General features: G+C 42.5%; 1 protein-coding gene across 1 annotated transcript in view; it reads right to left on the minus strand.

The window, feature by feature from the left end:
* The window catches only part of EDA (ectodysplasin A), a 186628-nt gene extending 169056 nt beyond the window's left edge, over positions 1-17572 (minus strand). The window contains exon 1 of the mRNA XM_077827034.1: positions 17276-17572. Coding sequence (XP_077683160.1) covers positions 17276-17572 — 297 coding nt within the window. The remainder of the gene's footprint in view (positions 1-17275) is intronic.
* Positions 17573-17836: the final 264 nt, after the last annotated feature.

Consider the following 17836-nt stretch of genomic DNA (forward strand, 5'->3'; position numbering starts at 1 on the left):
AAAGCATCTGCTAGTACATTGTGTATGCCCGGAAGATGCAGAGCTGTTAAGCTAATACCATGGAGAATACAAACATTCAAAAACTGTATTGCTTCTCAGCACAGTGCAGTGGTTGTGTGGTCCATTATTTGATTAGCGAGTCCTTTTATTTCTGAAAGAAATAAATTGCAGGCTCAGTGGATGGCTCTCAACAAAACTTATGTTTATGTGGGGAGACATTTCCTGAGGTGAAGACACATTTTGAGTTCTTAACTTGCACGTGTGGGTTCTCTACCTTACAGCGAGAGCTAGAATTACTAACTGTTACTAGAGTTTTTGACCCAAGGGAACTCACCTTTGCAAGGGGAAGGGAACTCACCCTTGCAAACTTGCAATTCAGAGACTGGAGGACTTAGGATGGCATATCCACTAACATGTCCAAGTGATGCTTGTCTGGTTGATATACCGACTTCAACCAGCTAAGTAAGCAGAGCAGATGAAGTCTTGCATGTTGGATTACAAAAGTGCATGATGCCATCAGGCCAAGAAGCCTGAAGTATGTTCTTATAGCAGTCAGACAGGCTTGCAAGTGTGTATGCAGCTCAAACATTGTTTGAAACCTTTCTGGAGGCAGACAAGCCATAGCTATGGTCAAGTACAAAATGGCTCGAACCAATTCTATTTTCTGTGTAGTGATCAAAATTGAGTTCTCTATTAACAGATCCAGTCAAACGAACAACTGAAGGATATGATGAATGTTCTCTATCTTTTGCCAAGAAATTCCCCCCACTAATGAGTCATCAGAGTACAAGCTTACCTGCAAAGAGCTCTCCAACCACCCAAGGAAGACAGACGATCCTTGATGGAGATTCGATATTCAAAAGAATGGAAAGAAAACTCTGCAAAATGACAGGCGAACAACAGGACAGAGATGTCATTCTGAGATTTGACAGGCTTCTGAAGTATACAGGCAAGGATCCACTGATGATGGTTCATATTGGTACTAATGACACTGTGTTGTGGGATAACTCACAGATAGTAGATGACTTCAGGAAAACTCAGAAACATTCTGAAAAGAATATCCAAGCAATCTTCTGAGATCCTTCCTGTCCCACAACCAAAGAAAGACAGAAAGCAAAAGATTCAGGAAGTGAATTGCCATCTAGGTAAGAAATGGAGGGTGGAGGGCTTTGTTCTCCGTTTTATGAAGTTGAGACTATCAAACTATACAGAGCCCTTTCCCCATAGAAAGTGGGACAATCTCCTTGGGGACAGGCTGGCTAGAATAGTTAGGAGGGGGTTATATTATTAGCAAAAAGGGAGGGTAAAAAGAAGGAAAGTATGAGGGCTCAATTAGCACAAAACTGAGATGCTGAGAACAAAATTAAATCAAGGAACCAAAGGACATGAAGAGAATAAATTCTTAACTTGCCTACATACTAATATCAGGAGTTTGGGTTATAAACAATTGGAATTGCTCATTTAATAGAATAAATCCAATCTAGTTGGTATGACTGAAGCCTGGTGGGATGATCTGTATGATTAGAATGTTAAAAATCAATGGTTATAACCTACTTAGGAAGGAACAAGGAGACAAAAAAGGAGAAGGAGTGGCACTCTATATCAAAATACCATTACCTGTTTCTGAGTCATTGATAACACAGAAGAAAATGATCTTGAATACTTATGGATCAATGGCCTGCCAGATAAAGCGAAAGACGGGGTATTAGTTAGTGTCTGATACAGACCACCAAATCACACTAGGGAAAAGGAAGCTGTCATCCTGATGTGCCCATCTACAATATGTAGCGGGGGGAAAACTGAGATCATGGGTGATTTCAATTTGGGTGACATATTCTGGAGGTTTCATGCTATCCGGTACTAAAACATCCTTGGAATTTCTAAATACTATCTATGACAATTTCCTAACTCAAAAAATGTTGCAGCCAACACAGGGGAATTTTAGGTTAGACCTTGTCCTAACAGATAATGAGCAACTGATCAGAGATTTACAGGTCAATAGTAGTTTAGGTACAAGTGATCATGTCTTAAATCACATTTATAATGTGAAAACAGAATTAAATCCAGACCAGTAATATTACATATGCATACACATACACAGTGCTTTAACAATTATGTGCCAAATCAGTAGGAGGAAGAATTTAATCAGAAAAATGTGAACGATAATGGGCAATCATTTAAGAACACTACAAAATCCACAATTTAGGAAGAAGCCCAGTCTAGTTAAAAAAACAGCCTGATTCAGCAGGGAAGTGAAGGCAACTGTACAAAAAATTATATATAAATAACAGATAGAAGAAAGGGAAAGTTCAGAATTGTAGAAAATTGATAAGAGAAGCCGATGGGCACAAAGAAAAATCTATGTCCAGCAGAATTAAGGACAATAAGAACACTTTTTAAAATAACATTGGGAACAACAAGAATCCTAACAATGGTATTGGTCCACTACTAGACAGAAATGGTAGAATTATCAAAAATAATGCAGAAAAAGCAGAAGTTTTCAATAAATATTTCTGTTCTGTATTGGGGGTGAAAAAACGGATGATGCAGTCTCATCGTTTTGCAATAACTCTTTCCATTCTACTAGTATCTCTGCAGTATGTTAAACAGAAGCTACTAAAGTTAGACATTTTTAAATCAGTAAGTCCAGATAACTTGCATCCAAGAATATCAAAAGAGCATGCTGAGGTGCTTACTGGACCATTGATTTTCAGTGTCTTTGGGCACTGAGGAAGCTCCAGAAAATGAAAGAAAGCTAATACTGTACCACTTTTTAAAATGGGTGAATGGGATGACCTGAGTAAATATAGCCCAGTCAGCCTGACACAGATCCTGAGCAATATAATGGAGCAGCTGATAAGAGACTATTAATAATGAACTAAAGAAGGGTATGTAATTAATGAAAATCAACATGGGCTTATGGAAAACAGATCCTGACGAACTAACATGGTATTTTTTTTAATGAAATTACAAGTTTGGTTAATAAAGGTAGTACTATTGATATAATAAGACTCCTGTAAGGCATTTGACTTGGTGCCACGTGACACCTTTATTAAAAAACTAGAATATAAAATTAATATGTCATATAATGAATAGATTAAAAGCTAGCCATCTGATAAGTCTCAAAATGTAACTAAGCAGGGAATCATCATTGGGCGGGTCTGTTTCCAGTGGAGTCCTGCAGGGATGTTTTTTAGGCCCTACATTATTTAACATCTATCAACGACTTGGAAGAAAAACACAAAATCACGAATAAAGTTTGCAGATGACACAAAAATTGGGTAAGTGGTAAATAATGAAGAGGACAGCTCACTGATTCAGAGCAATCCAGATCACTTGGTAAACTGGGCACAAGCAAACAATGTGGGTTTTAGTATGGCTAAATGTAATTGTACGCATCTGAAAACAAAGAATGTAGGCCATACGTATTGGATGGGGGATTCCATCCTGGGATGCAGAAAGTTTTGGGGATCATGTTGGATAATTAGCTGAACAGGAGCTCCCAGTGTGACACTGTGGCAGAAAGACCTAATGCAATCCTGGGATGCATAAACGGGTGAATCTCGAGTAGCAGAGATGTTATTTTACTTCTGTATTTGGCATTGGTGCAACTGCTGCTGGAATACTGTGTCGAGTTCTGGTGCCCACAATTCAAGAAGGATGTTAATAAATTGGAGAGGATTCAGAGAAGGATTAAAAACATGCTTTATAGTGACAGACACAAGGAACTCAATCTATTTAGCCTAACAAAGAGAAGGTTAAAGGGTGACTTGATTACAGTCTATACATACCTACACGGGGAACAAATATTTAATAATGGGCTCTTCAATTTATCAGAGAATGATATAACATGATTCAAGGGCTGCAAGTTGAAATTAGATGTAAATTCAGACTTTAAATAAAGCGTAAATTGTGATCCTTGATGGATCCTCCATCACTGACAATTTTTAGATCAAGATGGCTGTTTTTCTACGAGAGATGCTCTAGGAATTATTCTGAGGAAGTTCTGTGGGCTGTGCTATATGGGAGGCCACAGACCAGATAACAATGGTCCCTTCTGGCCTTGGAATCTATGAATACCCAGATCCCCAGCCATCTAAAGCAAGCTGTTACAACAGCTAGGCACTTTGGCCCATATTCATAAAGAGACTTGGACATTGTCACACACTGCATGGCAATGCCTAACTTTCAAGCACCTAGAAAAGTCACAGGAACAACCCCACAATCCAGAAACCCCGAGTTAGGTACCTAGGCTCTCTATACAGTGAATGGGGAGAGAAAGGCACCTAAACTAGGCAATGGGAAATGCTTAGGGTCACTGGAGCCAAGACTGGACCCTGGATCTCCCACCTCCCAGGCGGGTGCCCTAACCAGGAGGCTACAGACTCACTCACTCGCTCCCACTTTCTTGCGCTAGTCCAATGCCTATTTATATATGGCAAAACAGCTTCAAAATGAGAGACTGAGAGAGCCCCATATCAGAATATTTAATAAGTCTTCTACTGCATTCAGAGCCAGAAGTGATTGGACTTCTTGTTCTAACATGCTCTAATGGGAAAGGTCCCTGAAAAAGAACCCTGAAAAAGAACAATAAAGGTGGATGAGGGTGGGGTAGGGAAATGAAATTGGATCACATAAACCCACTTCTACAACTTCTAGTACACATCAATCAGTTGTAATGGTAGTCCACAAATGGAAGTGAGACAGGAAGATCCCCAAAAGGGAGGAGACAGGATAGGAAGATCCAAAAGTAAGTTGTGAGAAGTCAAATTTGTTGTCTCAAAAGATGAAGGAGGTGGGAGAGAGATGACTTTGTGGCTGATGAGGACTTTCTCCTAGAGAACTTCTGTTATTTTCTAGGAGGTTCTGGAGGTAAGCACTGATGTTAAGTGAGTTAGTTATCTATAGTAAGCCTCTGGGCTAAAAATGCTTACATTTAGGGGCTGGTGCATATATACCCAGCAACCACAGAGTACCTCATACCTCTTTGAGGGTGTGAAAAGCATCATCTGTCTCATCATTAAACAAATGACAACCCTCAAAAGAGGAGGTCCTCAAACAGTTGTCTGTAATTCTCTAGGAATCTCTGAAGGCCTGAACATTATGTTGCCATGAACCTATGTTTTACCAATTGTACTGGAGAGCTGTCTGGCCCTCTACTACAATGGACTTACATTCCTGTCTCGAGTCCTGAGGCAAGTTAGCAATAAATGTTAACATCAACTCCCAATTAATAAAAACTGAACTTGACCAGTGCATCTTGGTAATCTGCAATCTTAATTTGTCTTCAGGTAGACCACCACTTGCTACTGAAGAAGTCTAGCTCTTTGGCTCCTTGTCCTTTGGAGCAGATCTCTGATAGTGGCTGCCAATGAAAGATCTCACTGCTGTCAGCAAGCAGCCTGGTAGTGGGTGGATATAAAATCGTTCAAACCCACTGGATGATACATCAGCCTGCTTACTTCAAAGTAAGAGCTAAAAAAGCTGGGTGTCTGCCATACAGAGTTTTTGTTTGGTCTAAGAAACCCTTCAGGATTGGGAGAGCTAGACGTCTGGTGCTGAAATATGCGCAGCGTCCAGCAATTTATGTGGTCTGGAATATCAAGAGTTGAGGCTACTCTCCTCACCAAGTCCTGAAAAATCTTTTGGCTGTGCAGTTGATGATGGCTCTGGGATTACCACTTCTTGATATGTGCAAGGATGGACTGGTCTTTCACTTGCAATACTTCATTCAAAGGAGACACCTCCTGAATTGGTTCCACTTAGTGTAGAGATGAGAGTTCCCTTCTTGATAGTTTAGGAGAAGAAGATTTAGTTCCCCAAGAACCCCAGAAATTCTAGGTATGCTGAAAAATAAGGCACTGGTGACCAAGAAAGTGGGTACCAATGTTCTGAGTCCATTTGGATTCCTGTTTTTAGTAATATTTGAGGGGTAGTGATCCAGGGAGTCCAGATACACATATTTTGCATGGGAAGGCTTTCCGCTTTCTTCAGAAACAGATAAGGTAAAGGAGGAGAAGTCCTCATGAAAATGAGAAGCTGTAACCTTTGTAATAGTGGGAATCAGACTAGAATTCACTCTTATTTGGTACGAGTACAGTGGAGTGAAGGCAGTGCTGGGGGAAATAGAGAATTCAGTAACAAAGAGGTCTCAGATAGCAAGATATAATTGCAGACTTGAAAGGGCCAATGACGACTTTGGTACTGTAAAATGAAAGAAGGCATAAGATTGGTGCCACAAGATACTGATTCTAGCAAAATCTCATTGGAGCCATAGGCGCACTAGACATTGGCTACCTGGTGAGACCACTGCAATACCAGTGCCTGGTCATGCAATCACTGTACCAAGTCGCCCGCATCACTGATACAGTTATGGAGAAGATCTGAGGTAAGTCTAAGGCAAAATTAGCTCCAATCCAGTAGTGGTTTGGGTGCTCAGGGAACTTTTTTTGAAGTTTTGAGCTGCCATATAGGTCAGATCAGGGGTCGGCAACCGACAGCACGCACGCCAAAGACGGCACGCGAGCCGATTTTTAATGGAACGCTGCTGCCTGCCGGGTCCCAGCCGCCAGCCCTGCTCAGCCCGCTGCCGAACCCAGGCCGGGACCCCGGCAGGCAGCAGCGTGCCATTAAAAATCCTGCCCACCCCAGCCCGCTCTTCTCCGCTCTCCCACCCCCAGTGGGGGCAGGGTGAAGAAGCTTGGTCCTGCCGGCTGCTGCAGCAGGGCAGGCAAGCTCCCCCCACCCACGCCTCTTCCCCCAGCGTGCTGCATTCCTGCCCCTCCTCCTCTTCCTGCCACCGATCAGCTGATGGCCCTTGCACAGGAGGGGGAGAAGCAGAGCCGCAGCACGCTTGCTGCTCCGGGGAGGAGGAGGAGAAGAGGTGGGGATGGAGCCGTGGGGCCGGGGCCGTGGGGTGGAATCAGGGCATATCCCCTCCAGCCCCCTGCCGTGAGCCGCTCTGGGCAGGAAGCACCCCCACGACCCTAGCCCACACCCCCAGCCCTCTGTCCTAACCCCTGCACCCCCCCACACCCCATGCCCGACTCCTGCGCCCTCCTCACACACCCGCAGCCCCCTGCCCTGACTCTTGCATCCCCCACACTCCCACCCCCACCCTGAGCACCAAATGGGAGCTCCTGCACCCCCCACCACATTCCCACCTCCACCCCTCGCACCAAATAGGAGCTGCCCAGGTAAGCACTCCACACGCAAACCTCCTGCCCCAACCCTGAGCCCCCTCCCTCATTCTAGCTCCTGGCCAGACCCTAACCCCCAGCCTGCTCCCTCACCCCCAGCCCTGTGCTCAGTGCACTCCCACCCTCAGCTCAGTGCAGAGAGAGAGAAGAAGAGAATGGGCTAGAACCAGGGAGAAGGTAGGTACCCACTCTATGTGGGCAGAGCCGGGATCCCAGACTGGCAGCGGGCTGAGAGGGGCCGGTAGCCGAGACCCTGGCTGGCAGGAACCAGCGGATGGAACCCCAGACTGGCAGCTGTCTGAGAGGCCGCGGGCTGAGCTGCTCAGCCCACTGCTAGTCTGGGATTCTGGCTGCTGGCCCCTGGCCAGCCAGGGTCCTGGCCGCAGGCCCCACTCAGCCTGCTGCTGGCCTAGGTGAATGGAACCACAGGCTGGCAGCGGGCTGAGCAGGCTGGAGGCGTAAGGTCAGCATTTTAATTTAATTTTAAATGAAGGTTCTTAAACATTTTGAAAATCTTGTTTACTTTACATACGACAATAGTTTAGTTATATAATATATAGACTTATAGAAAGAGACCTTCTAAAAAACGTTAAAATGTATTACTGGCACGCGAAACCTTAAATAAAAGTAAATAAATGAAGACTTGGCATACCACTTCTGAAAGGTTGCCAACCCCTGGGTCAGATGATCTGGAGGTTTGGGGGTTTTGATGACACGCTTAGAGAAAGGGATCTGTATCTCTTCTTATAGACTTGATGCTTCCCACTACTTCTGTGTTCAGAGGGATTCCTCAAGCCAGAAGATTCAGGTCATGTCTACACTACAGCCACTACAGTGGCATAGCTATGCTGGCATAACCCTGTAGTGTAAACAGAGCTTACCACAATAGGAGAGGTTTTACCAAACGACAGTAGCTAGGTCTACAGAGACATTTTTCCCTCAACCTAGCAGTCTACACCAGGCTTCAGTCAATATAGTTATGGTGATGTACCCATTTGTTTCATTTAATCGAGGATTTATTGGTGTGATTAAGAATAATTAATGTGTGATGGCTAGGTTTAAATATGGTAGGATCATAGGAGTATAAGGTTGACAAGCATTTATGAGCGATGAGAGTATTAGGTATATAAGCAAAGTAAAGCTGTAATGCAAAGCCTGCTGAGGCCTGTAAGATTTCAGCTTAGCCATACTAGGCTTTAGGCCTAAGGATGGTTGACGTAAGTAGGTGACCCAGGAATAACCTTGCACCAGTTAAGTTATAAGATTACTGTAAAGAACATGCCAGTGGGTAATGTTTGGGAAAATATGCCACAATGTAATCATCTAGACCAGAGCTTCTCAAGCTATCTGATGTGGGGGAGCAGCAATTTTTTTTTTATCCCCCAATGTGCGCGCAGACCGGCAGCCGAAGGCTCGCGGATCAGCACCGGTCCACGGACCACCACTTTGAGTAGCACTGATCTAGACAAGACACCCAATTGTAACATCATGAGAAATTCTGCAGTAACCGCAGTTTACCATGGAGACTAGCCCATGTAGATGCTAACAAAAATAAGGAGAACTAAGAGAATAACCCATGAAAAGTAGAGCACCCCAAAGTTTATGGGTTGTGGAAGTGAAATTATGGAAAAAGCGGTTGACACCCTTATGCATATGTCTGAGTCTAGCAGGCATAAGTGTAACTAGGATAAAAGGTGTTGCCCAGCCTGTGTGCTGGGAGGAAGAAACACACAGGGAGATACCAGGATGATATAGCCTGCTGATGGACCCTGAAGTGGTTAAGTGATGTCAGTCATACGGCTAAACACTTTGAATTCTCTCTCCCTGTTATTGTATTTTAGTGGATTTGTTAATAAATAAACTTGTACTAAACCGGTCTTGTTTCTCGTGTGCTTCTAGAGTCTCTTAATACTAATAATATTCCTGATGCTGTAGCCCTCAGGAGAGTGAATTTTTACAGATCAAAGTCTTAGACTGCATTGGTTAATCAATACACCCATCCATCAATAAAGCTACAGCGGATTTTTCATACCTGTGAATGCCATAACTATGTTGAATTAAGTTTTACGCATTGACCAGGCCACAGTAGCATCTTCAACAGTCTCTGAAGACAGACATACAGAAGCACTTCTCTCATCCTTAGTTTCTGCTGCAAGGAATCTTGTGTCATAGACCAGAGGCATTGGTCAGAGACAGGATGCATTGATTTTTCAAAGATGAACATCCTAAGGTGAGACTCCCATGCTCACCAAGTCCTCCTGGTAAATGCTCTGCAAATGGAGCTTGTATTTGAAATATGCCCTTCATCAAGGCAGGTCAAATATCTTGTGTAGCCATCATTTAATAGCATCACTGCCTCACAAAATGGGTAGCTTTTGAATTCCAGGAACTTATGGTCAGTCACACTGACTAAATTGGTACCAAAAACCTTCCAGGAAGGAAGATACAAAATACGTACAGTTTCCCAACAGGAAAAAGGAAATGCTACAAAATTGCTATACTAAACCTAACCTACCACTAACAATTTACAGCTATTTACAGAATAGAAGGCTGCAAAGTGTTCTAGAAGTGAGCTCCAACTTGTAGCCCCATATAGTGAGAAGGAACTGAGGGATGTTGCTGCGGTAGCCCTACCCTTTATGCCCTCAGAAGCACAAGGATACTCAGGGCTCATGTGCCACTCCAACAATTACTGCTGATCAGAAATCTCCAGCTTGAGTGAATCGAATCATAGAATATCAGGGTTGGAAGGGACCTCAGGAGGTCATCTAGTCCAACCCCCTGCTCAAAGCAGGACCAATCCCCAATTTTTGCCCCAGATCCCTAAATGGCCCCTTCAAGGATTGAACTCGCAACCCTGGGTTTAGCAGGCCAATGCTCAAACCACTGAGCTATCCCTCCTATGCACACCTCAAACAATAGAGAACATATATGGGCAATACATCTTGAAGAAGAGTTCTAGATGCAGGCAAATACAATTATATAATTGTAGTTAAACCAAAATTGTAATGAAATACTTAAAATGCACAGATATCTGAATACAGCTGTTTTATACAGAGATGTGCAGATGATCTCTGAAAATATTACAATACTAGTGAAATGTGTTGAAGATAGGAATGGGATAAACTCCTTGAAAGGAGTAAATTCAAAATATTATTTCAGACTTCTGAATAAAAATTGCTGTCCACCACAGAATTTAAAGATAGATTTTAGAAGACACGTATTTGTATTAGTACCAAAATTTGTATTGTATTTTATGTATGAGGACAGCAATATCAAGTCTTTCCACGCTGTATAACCAACAGTCCTTTCCCCCACAGAAAAGCCAGTCTACCATAATCATTCCATCCCCAAGTTGATTTGATCAGGAATTCTCATCCTTTACTATCACATTATTGCCAAGACAATGAAGTGACATAAGGAACAGTGCAAGGTTCCTTGCTGTGGAAGAATCCTTTCCAAGCACAGGTAGTTATTCCTGTTGTATTTAGTCCAGGCAATCTAGTTGTTGCAATGTTATTAAGTAACATTTTGCAGTAGACATGCCAAATCTTATTCTTACCCAGAAGTCTCATTTCTACACCTCCACTGCCTTACCAAGAAAACAGACAAAGTGTGTTAGAATACATAGCTGAAAACCTAAATGATACTCAGGGTCTGTTGCAAAAAATGACATATTAATATATCTCCCAATAACTACTATGATAATGCCCATCAGTGGTAAAAAGAGGAGAGTTTGCTCTCTCTGTAGTTTTGATTTCATATAAATCTATCTACCACCAGAACAACAACTGCTTGGATGCAACCAGTGAGAAAACAGAACAAAAAACACAAGTTACCTTAGAAATCTGCGGATACTGACATGAGAGAATACCTTTGTTTAGCATTTATACCAACTTGACACCCAACCAACGTTCCATCTCTCCTCCTCCCCCCATTTCTTTTTTTTTTAAACTTAGCAGTACATTTATACACCAAAGGCAAACAAGAGGGCCTTTAATCCAAAGGCTACATCTGAGGAAGATATCCTCTATGTTGATAATGGTAGACACTGGTGACCACATTGTTCCTTTTGCATGTTTTTTTTTTCCATATGAAGCTCTAATAGCGACTAAATTACATATTAGGAAGTCTCACTAAGTAGGTCATAATGCCTCAGGAAAAGATTTGATGTGTCATAATTAAGGTTATGATTCTGTCACAGGTATTTTTAGTAAAAGTCAGGGACAGATGGTGGGCAATAAACAAAAATTCACGGAAGCCAATGATCTGTCCCTGACTTTTACTAAAAATACCCGGAGAGGAACAAACAGAGCGCTGCCAGGTCTTGCAGCTGCTTTAGTCCCACAACTGCTTCTGTGGCAGAAGCTGACCGCTGCTGCTCCAGCCCCAGAGGAGCTGAGCCAGCCCTGGCGAGCTGCTTCAGCAATCCCAGGAGGGCCACTAGCCAGCTGCTTCAGCAGTCCCACCTCCAGCCCGTGCTCCGGCAGCCCTGGGGTGGCCACTGGTCAGCTCTTCCAGTGGCTGCTGCCCCGGGGCTGACAGCTGCTCCAGCCCTGCTGCAGACAAAGTCCCGGAGGTCCTGGAAAAAAAATCACGGAATCCACGACCTCCATGACAGAATCGTATCCTTAGTCATAATTGATGGATAGTTGATTTAACTCCAAGAAATAGGATGCTTTTTGTTTCTTCCATGGCAGTTGCAAGGGGGCAACAGTCCCACCTTACATTCATTAAAAGCAAGGCTTCAAAATCCATCGCCTGCTAGATGTCAGTAGAGAATTATTCAGAAGAATTACTCAGATTATATGCAAAGGAACAGACTGATTCAAACAGAATTTAGTGTTTTTAAACTAGATTCTAGAGCAAGTTTCAGGACTACTTTGAGGGGGAATTACTGGAGATACAGTTCTTTAACAGAGTTCTCACTCTCTGATTTATCTTGAGGTAATTTCTTAGAGAAAAGAGCTACCACAAAGGTTTCAAACTGATTTAAGTCACTGCAGTCTATATAGTGCAGTACAGATGGGAGTTTCGTTTTCAATGGGGGGTTAACTGAAGATTATACCTAAGAAACATTGCCTGGAGAAACAGGCTACACTAGTCTCAGTCCCTTCCCATTCAGATGTTCATAAAACATAAGCCTGACTTCACGATAACTATAGTCAAGATCCTATCAGAAGCACACAAAAGTAACTTGGAGTTTCTTTATATTAAAGGACTTTTGCTGTTTTACCGGCTTTCCCAGGTCTCTTTTTACTCTATAGAAGCAAAAATCTCAGGGAACACAGTATACTCCAGTTATAAGACTCACATCCGTCCTGGAGAACTTGATTCTTACACGTGGTTGATTCTTACAAGTGGAATATTTTAGGTACAGGAATGATTTTGTCCCAATGGTTTTGATCACTTTATGCAGGTGATTCTTATAAATGGAGCGCACTGTATTTGTATTCAGTCAAATAGTAAATCTAAAGCATGCACAGATAGTAATGCAAGCGTCAATCTGATCCTTCTTTTGATGTGATGTTTAACCAAATTAGGCAACTATTTGTATTCTAGAACTTTACAGTGCATGTCAGCAAATGCAGGAAATAGAAAGGCAAAATTCAAGATACCCCTCAAAATAACTGAGCCTTGAGTGCATGCTGCAGGGCTCAAATGCCACATTAATGACTTCTTTACAATGAAATATTGTAGAAATTAATTTGGACAGAAGATATTTGAAGAATTAATTAGCACATCTTAAGCCTACATCTGTGATGCTACCTGCTGTCCATTCTTTGAATGTGCACTATGTCATGAAGTGCCTGCCAAACTCAAATACAGCATAGATACTGAACTATTTCTATAGTCAAGCAATTTGTTTTGAACAGATTGCTTGTATTATACTATTTTAGCTTGGACACCTACCTGTGCAGTGTCATGGCTACGATTCAAGGCCTTATTGAGCAAATCATGCTATGTAACATAAAAAATGGAAGCAATCTAAAAGTCAAAGGTAAAGTAGCATTACCAAACTGCTGACCTAGATGTTAAATTGATGATGCAACAATAGTGGACCGACTGGGACAAAGTTAGGAACTGCAATTCCTCAACCTTTGTCATGAAAGAGCTGTCCTTGTATCTGAAATTAAATGCAGTTACATGTTTCACTACCATGTGAGCTAGGAAAGCACAATTATTAAGCTGCCAAATCTCTCTCCTGTCACGAGGTCATTTTTTGGAGCTCAGCCAAACAAGGTTCCTGCCAAGAGCCTGTTCTGTCCAATGAAGGTATCTATGCTGACCATCACTGCAGATTCCTTCCCCAAAAATGCAGGAAACCTTTTTTTAAAAAAAAAAAAAATCAAAATTGTACAGATTTACAGCAGATTGAATGACTTCAATAATCAATACAAGGTGTAATCATTCTAGATTTGTGCTGAAATAAGATTTCCATTTAGATGTTTTTAAGTGTGATAGATTATAAATACTTGTATATTCATGGCACACTATGTGTTAATTTATCAGCACGATGAATGTTGGAAGTAAAACCATGCATATTTAAAACTAGTTTAGAGATTGATATCTAATGATTATTGTAAATGCTGTGGAATAATGTTAGTTTTAAAACACTGGTAATTTTTTTAAAAAATAGCCTGCTCAATTTTATTTTCTTCTGATGGCATTAACAGGGTGCTGCTAGCTACTATTACTATTTGGACATACAGAAAAGAATGTAAGCAACAGATGATATATCAGAGAAGTGTATAGTGTATTTAATTTCAACAAATATTACAGTCCCTCTGATAATTTGGGATTATTATATTATAATAATATCTGGATAGGACTGTGGTTACATCATAACTTTTTAAATGGGGCTAATATTCTGTTTTATAAAGCAGCTGGAAACCTTAATCATAATGAAGAAGTCTATTGCATATTTTGTATTACTTAGCACAGTTGGTGTTGATTTTTAGTTACAGAATTTTACACACGCTCTAAACTATTGTGGTTACGTAATACAAAACGACATGCCTTAAAATTTAATCTATTTTCCCACAAAGATTGAAGTAATCCTTTGTCTTTGCAAGGAGCTTGAAAAAACAAAATAAAACAGGTGAAAAGGAGGGGAGTGTATTCCTGAATATTATCAGTTATATATATAGTCAAAGGCACCATGCTCTGAATATGCACATACTGTTCAGTTACCTACAGGTAGGCACTTCAAGGACAAAAGTGTAGTATACTGTCCCTTAAATTGGCGTTTGCATGTTCTCATTATTACTTAGAATATTTCCATCATAATCAAGCATTTTAATGTTCTACTGCCCAGCTATACAAGAATGAACATATTTAGACTATTAACTTACCTGGAGTGTTTCAACTGCACAGACAATATTGGACCTCAGTCTGTATCCAAACTGATGAATTACCCCAAATCCATATACAACAGAGCACATATGGTTTAACTACTTAATCTGGTTAAATGGAATCACTGTTTTATTATTTCATGGTACACTTGTTCAGTCAGATAGCTTTTAAGAGTCATCTCATTTCGCATGAAGGCCCCTGAGGAACTTCAAGCATGCAGGAGTAATATTGTACAGCTGAATATAGAAAGAGGCAATCTAAAGATTTAAGATATCAAATAATCAGTTTCAATTCATTTTACATTGACAAGGCTTAAAATAAAGAATGAAAAACTGTTAGAATTCCATAGTTTTTCTTTGTGTTCAATAGGTAGCTTATTTTTACTGTTTGTAGCTACAACAAAGTCTGTTTCCCATAATCAGTTGTAGTTCAGGTACAGTACATTAAAACTGAAGACTTGTTGAGACTTGAACAGTGAGATTGATGCCTTATGGTCAACTGCCAAGTAGTGGAAACATTTATTCCAAATACATGGATTTTTCAGGGCTATGTATTTTCTACAATGAGGAGGGCAGCAACTGTAATATCTCCTACATGGGCTGAAGCAGGGCTTTATGCTTGCTACACAATAGCTTTCTTTACAAGTACCCCTTCACCCAAAATTGTGCTTTTTACCCAGGAAGGAGAATGTGTCACTGGAGTTTACATTCAGCAGGGACCACCATTCCACCTCCAACCATAGGAATATACAGTTCTAAAGTCAAGTAACTAGATGGATCAAATTATTCTAAACAAAAGCAGGCTGCCTTCCCCAACCTTACTGACTAGCCATTGTTTATAGAGTGACTCCACATATGGGGTGATGACCTGAACATGATGAGCAGGAGCCTGAGCCCCATTTCCACTCAGTCTATGGCAGTAAAAGACAGGGAGAGTGGCTTCAGACTCCACCTCCTTCAATGGCGTTGCATGAAAAATGAGGGTGGAGGGAAAACAAGAGAAGAATCCAGTTTATTGCCCCAGTCAACCTTTCAGCCAGTTAGGCCAGCAGCTATTAGCATAGAGCAGCCCTTCCTCCCCATCCTTATTGAAAAACAAAAGCCACTTTGGCTCAATAGGGGAGAAAAAGCAATAGACACTCCAAACCAGAAGAGGAAAGAGCAGCACACAAAAAGGGATGCAAGAAAAGTGATATGAGTGGAGGCAAAAGAATTATATAAATATAATCTCCACCTTAAAATTAAGCAGTTAAAATTTGATAACAATCAGTTAAAGAATGTTTATTCTGTCTGATCATTACATACATACTATTGTTACAATTAACACCTAAGATTACAGCATTTTAAAAGGTAAGTAAATATCTTTGTTTTCTCTGTCTTGTCAGTTGTATAGTTTCTCCTTCCCTCTGGATAGTCAATTTCCCCAGTTGTTAGTGTCAACCTTTCAGAAGACAGCGGAGAAAACACATTTTGTCATAGAAAGTGTAATTTAAAGGCACCGAAGTTAGTAGAGGGTTCAACAGCAGTTGTAGACGAAACCATTCAATTCATTTTTAAAAAGTGTGTTAGATTTAAGTGAATAAGTGACCTTTTGATTAACATCAATAACTATATGAAAACAGAAAAAAAATTCCCTAAATTTCAATCCCGTATTTAAAAGCATAGGTAGCTGGAGTATAAAGATCAAACAGGTGATCAGGACCTTATGAAGGATATCAGACTTTTTTTTCTTTTAAAGCTATTCAACTTTCATGAGAGTGAGTGCCATACGGGAGAGTGATAAAGCTAATGCTTCCTGAATTGCTGAAAAGGTCTGGAAGAAGCCAGAGATAAGAAAATTGTTGCAAGAGCCTCGGGAAGGATTCTATTATTTATCAGGACAATTGTCACTTGAAGTACCCCTTCAGGCATGTATTGTACTAAATTGCCAAGATTCACAGCAAAGAAAATGATGAAGTGGGGGTGGAGAGAAAAGGTCCATCTAAACATACATCTGAAGTACAAAACCTCACAAGGCTAAAATGGTTGAGTGTATAGCATTATAAAACACTTTTAGAATTTCTGTAATTGGTGACAAGAGTTTTCCTTCCTATTAACCCAAGACAGCAACAAGGTCTCTCACCCATTCATTCCCTACCCCTGAAATGTTTGGTCAAAGATCTTTATAGTCCTCCATCAGAATATGATGAAAGCATGCACCCACCTGGCCAGAAGAGGCATGCATGATATTCCAAAGTTGCAGCCACAAGCCATTACGTTCTTAAGTCTGTTGCTTCGAGGAAGGAAAGACGGACCAGATTCACCTTTCCAAACAGGTTGTGCCAAGCCTGTGCTAAGAGCCCTAACACGGGCGAAGGACTGGATGGAATTCACCCTTGTAGGTGAAACAGAAGCCCCAGCGTTAGTATTAAGGGGCATTAACATCATGCTGGGGAGTCGGAGAAATTCTTCAAGGCAGAGAATTTGTTTCACAGTGATCGAGAAGGGAGCATGCCAAGCAGCAGGACGTTCTCCCCAATGCCCAGCCACCCTCACCTGTCTCCAAGACAGAATCGATCAGCCCTGAAGAGCAGCTGCACAAACGCCGGCTGTCTAAGGAGTGCAGACACTTGCCCTGTACTTCCCGTCCACCCCCACACCCCGCAAAGCCGCCCCCGTGCTCACACTCCTAGTACCTCCAAGCTCCAGTCACCCCATTGTTCCCCAGTGCCCGTGACTCACCTGCTGGCGGCGGTCCGTGGGTTCGGCGAGGCGCTGCAGGCTGGCCGAGCCAGCGGAGCCCTGGGCGGCCGTGGTACCCCCGTGACGGGGAGAAGGCGTGGGATCGGGGTCCCGCTCCCGGCGGAGCTCGGAACGCAGCTCCAGGTAGCAGCCCAGGGTAAGGAGGTGCAGCGCAAGCGAGAGCGCGAAGAAGCCCAGGAAGAGGCGCCAGCTGCCTCCGCCGCTGCCCCGGCGGCCACAGGCGCAGCCACCTCCGTCAGACTGGGGCGTCGCGTGCTCCCTGCGCTCGGAGCTCATGGTCAGTACCACCGCAGGCGAGTCCTGCGAGGAAAAAGAAGATTGGCTACTGCTCCATCCTCGCCCGAGGAACCCCAAGCCGGAGCCGCAGCCAGGCTCTACGGCCAGAACAGCCGCACGAAGCGCCCGGCCAGGGGGAGGAGCCCGCAGGGGCGGAGCCGCCACGGCCTCCGACACGCCTGGCTCCTTGTCCAGACAAGGCCTGGAGGCGGGGCAGCTGGAGGACTCCGCCTTACCTCGCCTGGCCTTAATTTAACTCTTCCC

The sequence above is a fragment of the Eretmochelys imbricata genome, chromosome 9 (genome assembly GCF_965152235.1).
Source record: "Eretmochelys imbricata isolate rEreImb1 chromosome 9, rEreImb1.hap1, whole genome shotgun sequence".
NCBI classification, from domain to species: domain Eukaryota; kingdom Metazoa; phylum Chordata; order Testudines; family Cheloniidae; genus Eretmochelys; species Eretmochelys imbricata.